We start from the raw sequence: 10,157 nt of genomic DNA, 5'->3' as shown, positions 1-10,157 counted from the left end.
GTGCAGAAAGATACCTAGAGCTAGTGGCATCGACATATGCTGTCCAGAAGTGGAAGGCGAAGTTAAATGGTGGGGCCAGAAATTAAGTCTTTGAAGATTTCTAAAAGGGTCTTGGAGACTGAGAGATGCTGTCACCAGACAGAGGCTGATAGGGGTGGTGAAGAGGAGAGCCTACTGCTTAGAAATCATTACAGTTTTTTCTTACAAGTTTGGCAGGTTCTTGGTACAATTATATAACTACACATACATTTGGCGGATAGAGATGAATTATGTACTATGCGTGTAATTACATGTAGCAAAATGTGTACTTTTATTTGGTGGGTATTTACATAGTAGAATGAATAGTGTACTTAGAAATAATTAACATAAAGTATTATTTAAAAAACAAAACAATTAAAAGTAGTTTGGTTTTCTTGAGCTCCCCCCCTCCAAAAAAAAAAAGGATCTGGAATCTTCCTTTTATTTATTCCAGTAGTCCATGCCAAATTGTTCTGGAAGGCAGTCGCCAAAGACAAAAGGAAGACAAAGTAATTTCCTTCTGTTATTCATACTCTTCTGATTTAAGGAAAAGGCCTCTTCAAATTTAAAGTGTCTCGAAACTTCTGTCTGGCCTTAGATATTCCTAAATTTAAAACATTTACACATTCAGTCAACTTGAATGAATACCTTGTTATAATTTTCAACTTCTATCTCTGTAAAACTGAGATTTTTCTTATGACTTATGGTTCATCTTTGCCCACGTACCACAAAGTAACCACGCGTTTATGTTTATTTGTGAATAAATTATGATGTAAACATTTAGCATCATGTTTGGCCTCTGCTTATCTGAAATATTTCTTGTTGAACACCATTCAAAACCAGTTCTAATTTGGGTGCGAAAACATTCAGAAAGTGAATGAAAGTTTCGGAATGAATTTCTTTAGCTTTCATTTCACATGGGATATCACACAGGATAGAAGATTTCTGAATTTTTCTCATTATTCGTGGAGATTAGATCATTTTCTAACTTTTTCTGGAGATAAAGTTTCTAGGTGAAACTTTGTTTTATGAGTCCATTATAAATAAGATCTTGAAACATGACTCTTTTGTGAGAGATAAGAGCATGGTTTTGTTTGTTTTGTTTTTTTAATATAATACTTTACATTGTGAGACATTATTCACTTTGGAAGAATTTCTTGACGGTTAATTCCTTCAAAAAATTAGGTTAAGTGTATCAGAACAAGGACTAACCTAGAATCTTTAGAAAACAAGGCAATGTATTTTCCTCTCTTTGAGGTTGCGAACGAGGACCAGTTTAGTCATCATCAACCCATATGGTATTTTAGAGAATTTGCCGATTTTCACCTTAGCATTTAATCAGTGTAAATGTCAGGAGATAGGAGGGTCCACTGATGCCAGGAAGGTAGGAGAATGTCAATTTCTAAAAGTACTTTACCATTTACTGTAATTTACATCCATCAGTATCATCACACCCCCAAGACGGCCACTGTATTTTTTTTGAGGCAAAACAAAATGGGTCAGAAAAGAAATTTAGGGATTCTGGACTCAGAACCTAGTTGTTAGTTGCCTTATTTGGTGCTAAGCTGTATTTCATTTAAAGGTGTCAAGACCAAACATAGTTTCGGTTACTCCCCGCCTCCTCTCCCCCCATCTGGTTACTTGGGGCTTGATTTTTTGAAAGCCGAGGATGGAGAATTAGTCACAAACTCGGGAACTGTGAGCTTTCTTTTCCTAAAGGGAGAGCCTGAACCTCAAAAAGAGAGCACAACACTTCTGGATTGTTTTCCTTGTGCTCCAACTGTAAGAAAATGACTTTTAGTCAAGATGCTTCTCTGTGGTGGGCCAGTTATCTTGCTAACCAACCTTTGTTCTAAGGGGTTCTAGCCATCATCTTACTGTCTTTGTGGGTCCTAATGGAGGTCTACGTCCTAAAGCCTTTCCATCTTCTGAATATTTTATACAGAATACAGTTTTGTAGATCCACTATGTTTGAATGTCAGCGAGTCCTAACCTACAGTGGTGAGACAAAGTCAAGCTGAAAAAAATAACAAAGAAAATAATCTTTAGAAATAGCTGTTATTTCTTCTGATCCTATGCCTACACTCAAGAAGAATAAAATCGTACTTTCGTAGATCCCTGCTGATTACTTCTCTCTGCTAAGATAATTTTTGATCAGTGGTTTATTTTGAATATGCCATTTTAAAGTGGTAACATTTTGTGGTCCTGGCAGTCATTCCAACCCCTCCCCTTCTTCCCCGCCCCCCACCCCCCAGAGCAAGAAGCCTCTTATAACACAAAACTTTGATAGAAGACATCTAAATGTTATTTAAGTAGGACTTGACCTCTGGGTCACTCAGTGTATTGTTTCTCCACTAAGTCAAGTTAGCATGCAAATAATATAAATATAACCAGAACTGTAACAAGGGTATCTAATACTCATCAAATTTATTTCTAAAATATTGCAGTGGATTCAGAACCCTGAATTCCAACCAGATGTACTTCTGGAGTATTACACAGGTCATATATATTTCACTTTTTTTTGGTTCAAACCCAGGGGATCGACACGATAATTAGATTGAGAACATCTGCACCAAATCCAAACCATTTCCCTGATCCTTCCTTGAGCCTTCCCCACGGGAGGTTTTTTTTTTTTTTCTTTAAACCCTTGCACATTTTATTCGTCTAGCCACCTTTAGGGCAATTCCGAGGTCTCGCCTGCCTGCCACCGCACAAATAGGAGGGGAACGCGGACGTACCCCCAAGAGTAGGGTACGGGGGTGGGGAGGGCATGGTTAGATGTGGCATCTCCTCAGGACAGGGGTCCCCAGGGGTGGCAGTGCAGTTTCCCGCCCGGGGCCTGGCTCCGGGACAGGGCGTGGCCAGGCGCGGGGCGCGCGGGTGGGCACGTGCGCGGGGACCCGAGGACGCGAGTGTCGGGGCGCCGCTGCCCTCTACCGGGCGGCGCGGTCCGAGCTGCAGCGCGGCCGCCTGCCGACTGCGCGCGCGGGCTCGGGCGCCCCACACCGAGGCGGTCCTCGGCGTTCCCGAGGTCGCCACGGCCCTGTCCGGCGTCACAGCATCTGGGGCCGAGGCTTGCAGCGCCCCCGCCCCGCGCCCGCGCGCTCCCACCCACCTGCTTGCTGCCCCTCCTGCTAGTCGAAGCCTAGACGGGGACGCCGAGGGAACCCCCCGGTTGACCTCGGGAGCTGCGCGTTGACGACACTGAGGCTCGTGGCCGGCAGCGCGAGACCTGGGGCACGTGTGCTCTCTAAGTCTTGTGGCCTTTCATTTCCAGGCCCTTCGTTTAAAAACGCTTAATTCACCCCCATGGATCAGCGCTGAGCCCTCGAACTCAGTTGAAAGCAGTTCTATCCCGCTTACATGTTGTATTTTTTATTCCATACGAATTTTATTTACATGTAGTTTTCACGATCAAGGAATTTGGGGGTTTTAACTAATTACACGTCACATGAAGTGCGGGAGAGCGCGAGTACAGGAAAGTCCTGGAGAGTCAAACTCACACGTGTGTATAATCAATTAAAGACGATCATAAAACGTGTGCTTTTGCCAGGTTTCTGCGAAAAAAGAAATCAAAAGCGAACTGACTCTTGGGTTTAATTTTAGCATTTCTGTAAACCAGGGACCCGGCGCTCTGCTGTAAGTGCACCTACTCTTTCCAAGTTTCTGCACCAGAAGGAGTGAAAACCCAAGAGTCTGAAGTACAGGAAGTTTCCAGGGCTGTTCCGCTGAAGCTTGCGGGGGGACACACAACGGTGCGCCAGGACTTTTCCTGTCCTGGCCTAAGCGGGCGCAGCTCGGGGGGGTGGGGGCCGCTCGGACCCCCGGCCGCGGGGATTGCGGCGCACCTTGGTGCGTCGCGGGGACCGCGCTGCCACCGTTCCGGGCGTTAACGTGTGCAGCGACAAGAGGGTCAGGGCCGGTTTCACCCCAACTCCACTCCCCCCTACTTGAAACGCCGTCCCCGGCAGGCTCGGCCTGAATCCGGCCGGGGCCCAGGCTGGTGCGGGGGCGGCAGCCGCCGGCCAGCGTGTCTCGCACACGCGCGGCCGCGGTGGGCCCGGTCCGCGCGGGGTCGGGGCTGGGGCAGGTGGTCGCGGCGGCTCGGCGCGCTCGGGGCCCGCAGGAGAGCGAGCGAAAGCGGCGCGACTCCGGCATCCGTCCGGACGCGGCCGAAAGCCCCCGACCCAGGGCCCGGGAGGGCCTGCGCTCAGCCGCCGCCGGCCCCTGCGACCCCCGGGGGCCCGAAGCACGCCCCAGGTGAGCCCGGCCCCGGGCCTCCCGCGGGGGCCCAGGCGCCCCTCCCGCCGCCCTCCAGCGCCCCCTCGGGGCCGGGCCGGCGGCCGCCACCGCCCGCTGGGGCCGGGGGGCCCGGGAGGGGCGGGGGTCGCGGGCCGGGCGCCGGGCGCCGGGGGGGAGGGGGCAGGGGCCGCACGCGCCAGGCCCGGCGGCGGCCGCCGCGCCCTCGGGCTCCGACTCCGGCTCCGGCTCGGGCTCGCCATGGCTGCGGCGGCGCCGTGAGGAGGAGTCCGCGTCCTCCGTGGCGGCGGCGGCGGCCGGCTCCAGGCCGGGTTTTGGCGCCGCCCGCCTGCTGCCTCCTGGCGGCTCCTGAACTCCAGCCCCCTCTCTATCAGCCTCTCACTCCGTCTCAATATGTCTCAAGATGGCGGCCAATGTGGGATCGATGTTTCAATATTGGAAGCGCTTTGATTTACAGCAGCTGCAGGTCAGGCTTCTGCTCGCTCGGCCTCTCGCCCGGGGGTGGGGGCTGCGGGCGGTCGCGGCCTCCCCCGGGGCCCCGGGCTGCCCGGCCGCCGGGGGGCCGCGGCGGCGGGGAGGAGGGGGGTGCCGGGGAAAGCGGGGCCGAGTCGGGGACAAGTCCCTCTCGCTCCCCGGCCCCCATTGATAACTCGCTTGATCAGAAATTGATCCTCTTTGTTCAATTCATCGATCAGCCCAAGATGGCGCCGGGAGCCGCCGCCGCCACCGCTGCCCCCGGTGTCGGCCCCCACCCCGGGCGCCCCCCCGGCCCTGCGCCGCCGCCACCGCCGCCGCCGCCGCCGCGGGACCGGGGAGGGGGCGGCCCCGGCGGCCCGCGGGGTGCGCGCGCGAGCGGGGAGCGGGCGGCGGCGGGCGGCGGCGGCGGCGGGCGCTGCGCCGGGAGGGGGCTGCGGCCCGGCGGCGGCGCCCGGCCGCGCGCCCCGCGCCCCCGGCCCGCCGTATTCCCGGGGAAAGTTTGTGGGGAGTTGCTGTGGGGGGTGAAGCGCCTGCCTCTCCAGGAGGAGCCGCCGCCGCCACTGCCGCCGGCGCGGCGGAGCTGGGGCTGGTGGCGCTGTGGTGCCGCCGGCTCGGGGGAGGGTCAGAGCGGCCACCGGCGGCGGCGGCGGCGGCGGCGGCGGCGCGGCCCGGCTCCGGCCAGGCGGGCGGGTGGCCGGGCGGGTGGCCGGGCGTCCGCGCGCGCCCCGGCCCCGGCCGGCCGGGCCCCGGCCGCCGCGCCGGGCTGTCAGCGGGCCGGGGCCGCGCCGCCGTTCCCGCACCCGGCGCCGGGCTCCCCGAGCGGACCCGGCGGTTTGTTTACGTCCGGGCGGGCGCCCCGGGGCCACCCGCGGCCGCCCCGCTCTTTTGTGTGCCTGCACGAGTGGCGCGGGCCGGCCCCTCCGCGGCCAGAGACCCGGGTAGGGGCGCTTGGGGGAAACTTGCGAGGGGCGGCGGGCGCCCGGCGCGCGGAGACCGTGGGTCGGAGCGCCCCGCGGGAGCCGGTGCGGACCGAGGGCAGCAACTTTCCCCGAGCGCAGGCCCTGCGCTGCGCCCCGGCGCGCCGTCTTCCCGGGTGGGGAGCTTCCTCCCCGCCGCCTGTCCGGGCGGCTGTAGCTCCGAGCCCAAAGGCTCCCGGGGGCCCCCAGTGACCCGCCCGCTCCGCTCCGGCCCTCTCTTCGGGGGTCCTGCCCCCCTCACCCCCAGCAGGGTCCGCGGGCGCAATGGAGCGCGCGGCCGGTCCTCTCCGAAATGCCTTCTCCGGTCGGGTTCTCGAAAGCAAAGCCCCGGGGGCCCCCCTCGACTGTGGCGTGCCGGGCCATGGTCCGCGCGCCGAGCCCGGGGCGCCGTGGGGGGATCATGCGGGCGCTCCCCGACCGGGGCCGGTGCCGCCGCGGTGCCCAGGGCGCGCGTTCCTGCCTGCCACCCCCCACCCGGAGGAGCGGCGCGCCCTCGGGGTTCGCCCCGAACCTGCCGGCTCCGCGCTCGCGGAGCTTGGACAGCCCCGGGACTGTGCCAGGTGGATGTTGTGCGTAGCCGGAGCCAAGTTGAAGGTGAGCGGCGTGTGGGCTAGAAGCCGGGGGAGCGCTGCCGGGGGCGAGGTGGGGGCTGACGGTGGAGGGAGGGGATGTAGGTCTGCGGCTCGCCGGGGCCCTGGGCCATCCGGTGCTCCGGGGGTCGCCCAGCCTTCCTTAGGGACGGCCGCAGCGCCCAACTCTGAGGGGTGCGGGAAGGTAAACTTGACCGAACTTTCCTAAACCGGGGGACCGGTGATAGTGACCTACGATACTTTTAGGAGGGAAGCAAATGAACTCCAGATGCAACCTCGTATGAAATGAAGCGGATTGGATTAAAACGTATATAAATGGAGTCTGACAACTTTCATTGTATACGCTTGTTTTCTCTTCCTGCCTACGTGAGAACGATAAAACAGACTCATAGTCGTTATGAAATTTCTTAAGATTTCTCGCTTAACTAGGAAGAAGACTATGTGAAATATGTATTTCTGATAAGATTAAAACTTAAAGGAGTTTGAGTATTTATTGACTAAAATAGATTACTCCAAAGTGTCTATTGTGTAAATTAGATTCCTGAATGTAATGAACACAGCCGAATGGCATTTTTGATAAATTGGTCTACCCCGTTTTAGTAAAAATAGCTCCCTTTTACCATAATTTAATTCCTGTGCTTACTGTAAAACCCGTTGTGGAGTTTTGAAGAGAGAAACCTTAATTTTTTTTTTCTTGTCTTCCTAAATGGACATTTAGCTGAACCTCAGTGAGGTTTACTTTTTAAGCATCTTGGCAAAACTCCATGGGAGATGGATTTGGTTTCCAGAGAGGTATTAGGTTTTGTGAACCCTTTGACACCCCGAACGCACGGCTGATTAGCTGCTTCAAGATATCATGAGGATGTTTAACTACGGGATTGGGTTGGAAGTTTCCTTGTCAGTTTATGTGAATGAACTTTAAGGTGTTGATCTTGAAAAAGCAAATTATGGGAGTGAGTATCACTATCATTTTCTGTACGGAGCATCCATTGGCTTTGGGTGATAGATAAAGATTTGGCCTTAGATGAGTGACTTTCTACTCCAACGAGGGTCTGAGAACCTTCATTTGGCTATGGAATGCCAGGGTTCAAGTATAAGGCTAACCTGGTTCTTTCTCTGGGTCCTGAAGAGGCCTTTTGAGTTGGTGTCAAGTTTAACGTCATCTCTGTTCCCACAGACAGTAAGTGAGCCAATGAGACTGCAGTTTGAGAAGAGAGAATTCATTAGTTTCAGACTCTTCTCGTCTTTCCAGAGCCCCTGACCCAGAGATTGGGTGGCCCGTGCAGCCCAGTGCGAGCTATGGCTCTCCACCTGAGAGTAAAGAGGCTGGGTCTCGACTAGACTCGGACCCAGGTTGGGGACAGGACAGTTGTGCCCCTCCCATGCTTCTGCTACGTGGCAGGGCTCCGGGCCCTAGTTCTTGTCCCTCGGGTTGGTCTTGAAGCTGCTTTGGGGTGTGGACTGAGTGCCCAGGAAAAGAGCTTCTGAGATTGAGCTCTATTTCGTTTCCTTTTGAGTCCCAAAGGCTTGTGGTATGGAAGAGTCAGTGCTTTGGTGCTGCTAAGACTAGTTGGACAAGTTTTTTATCCTACCCCAGACTTGTAAAAACCAGGCTTTTTTTTTTTTTTTTGGGTAACAAGAAAAACACCATTGTATAAATTTGCCTTTTAAATACATGTTTGAAAAGAGGACACTTTCTAAAATGAGCTCATGTAACTGTGTGTGAGCGAAGCTTTTGGGGACGGGGCCTGCCAGTGACTGGCTTCCCTTTGGGGCGTTATTCCGACCTGATGACTCGTGCTCCCCTTTAAGGAGTTTCTGCAAAAGTAACCTTGAAACATTTTCCTCTTTTTCAAAATCAGGAAATAATTCCAGTTTTGCCGAAAGTCCGTCTCTCTGATAGGTTTTATGTTGTGTTTTCCTGTTATGGCAGTATTCCCCAGAAGTATATTATTTTGATTACAATAAGTATCCCATTCAGTACCCTTTAGAAAATACGAGGAAACAAATCATCAAGGAGTTCTACACAGCTGCTGTCTTTGTTTTCTTGGTTCTTTTAATATCGGTGTCTTTGAGATTGGGTGTGGGAGGGGGTCATTGTCAGTGGATTAAAGGTTTTTTTTTTTTTTCCCCCTCTGTGTGAAACTATGTAGTTTTTCTTTCTTTCTTTCTTTTTTTTTTTTTTAAAGGTGCAAGGCAGTGAAGGGATGGGGTTATGCTAGAACTCCTGATACAGCTGGGTCTGTCGAGTCCCCCCTCTGCCTCCTTCCCCAGTAGTTAGCTACATTAGGAAGCTGGGAGGGCAGGGGGACAAATTGCCAATCCCCTAAGGAATTACTCTCTCCTAATCCACCGAGCTAACCTGAAAAATGCTGTCTGGGGAGCCGATGGAGCCCGAGACCTTTAATGGTGTTTGAAAACGTCTCCAGCCCGGTTGTGTACAATTAAAACAGACCCCGCAGAAGGGAAAGTAGTCTGTGCTTCTTGGCCAGCACCCCTCCGGGTCTACCTGTAGCAGTCAACAGTCGAAACTGCTCCCGAGGCTGTGCTCCCCAAGGCTGTGCTCCCGGTCCATTTTAGGACACAAAACAAGCCTCGAAGTAGAAGATCTATATTGGTTTCAGCTCATTTCTGAAGCACAAGGAACATCCTCAGTGTAACGAAGGAAGGACAAATTTGTTAGAGGGAAGCGGGCACATTTTTAAAAAAGAGAAATTCATCACGTGAAAAATCCCGACAGAGCTAGGCCAGATTCCTCCCTGTGCTCTTTGTTTTACACAGTTTTACAGGTTTATGCATTTGGCGTCATGTAAATTTCACGTACTTGAAAGGCAGGTGTATCTGATGGCCGGTCCCACAAACCTGACCTTCCAATTATTTTACTATAGAGGATCCTACCTTACTTTAGGAATTACTTAAAAACCGATATATAGTTCATTTAACATATAAGCATGTAGATATATAGTTGCTTTTCCTGTGAAAGGTCTGATTTTTACAAGTAATTGTCAAAGATAGAAAGTGGTTATCTTGTTCTATTGTTTTGTCTGAAGCTCTGCATTATGGCTGCAGAAAGAGAGTTTTGGTTTCCACTGAAATTCCCCTGCCTCTGATTGTTTAAACCAGACCCTTAATCTTATTTTAACATACTTAAAACGTTCAAAAAACCCGGAAGAATTGTTTTGTATAAGTAGCAAGTGAATGTAGTTTAAACACTCAAGCAATTCTGGTATCTAATTGAAAACAGGTGGAATTCTTGGAATCCTGTGTTTGAATCTTATTATAGCAAAGCACAGAGACACTTTTTACTTCTGGCCATTTGTTTTGTTGAAGCTGTTTGAAGAGGGGCCCCGTGACCTCTCACTGCGCCCCACTACTGTTTACCTGGACGTTCCAGTCGTGCTGGGCATTTTAGGAACTAGATGCCTGTGTCTGTCTGGACACCCAAGAGAATGGTGCATGTGCCGATCATGGGGTGAAAAAGGAACCGTAATGTCATAATTAGAAGTGTGATTTAATATCTGTATTATATAGCGTTCATGACAAAGAAGTTGTGGATTCACCTGTGATTTCAGATTTAATACACATTTATTGACATGAGCATTTGGATAAATTTTATTACACCCTGGTAATGATTTAGAATTCAGAGAGAAATTACTTTTCCTAAAAACTCTACATTTAGGGATATACCCCCCCCCCCCAGCAAAACAAAAACAAAAACCCAAACAAACCAACCACCAAACTGAGTTGGTTTCAACAGTTGTCAGTGGTGGGACTCTGAATTATCTCGTCCACCTTTCTTATTCTAGTTTTCAGAGCTGGCTAAACAGCCCTGGTT

General features: G+C 52.4%; 1 protein-coding gene across 10 annotated transcripts in view; it reads left to right on the top strand.

The window, feature by feature from the left end:
• Window positions 1-10,157, top strand: part of CUX1 (cut like homeobox 1) — a gene marked incomplete at both ends in the record, with an annotated part of 363,457 nt that overhangs the window by 4,997 nt on the left and 348,303 nt on the right. For 5 of the 10 annotated variants that reach the window (XM_080830214.1, XM_080830211.1, XM_080830219.1 and 2 more), the window contains one exon: window positions 4,432-4,744. The exons of 1 other annotated variant lie outside the window; for it this stretch is intronic. In XM_080830214.1, coding sequence (XP_080686340.1) covers window positions 4,682-4,744 — 63 coding nt within the window. Of the gene's footprint in view, window positions 1-4,431; window positions 4,745-5,996; window positions 6,327-10,157 lie in introns of those variants that run through there. 4 more of the 10 variants (XM_080830212.1, XM_080830220.1, XM_080830216.1 and 1 more) reach the window with 1 other exon arrangement.

Source organism: Martes martes, assembly GCF_963455335.1.
Source record: "Martes martes genome assembly, chromosome: 18".
In the NCBI taxonomy this organism is placed as follows: domain Eukaryota; kingdom Metazoa; phylum Chordata; class Mammalia; order Carnivora; family Mustelidae; genus Martes; species Martes martes.
This window is presented reverse-complemented; position numbering and strand designations above follow the sequence as displayed.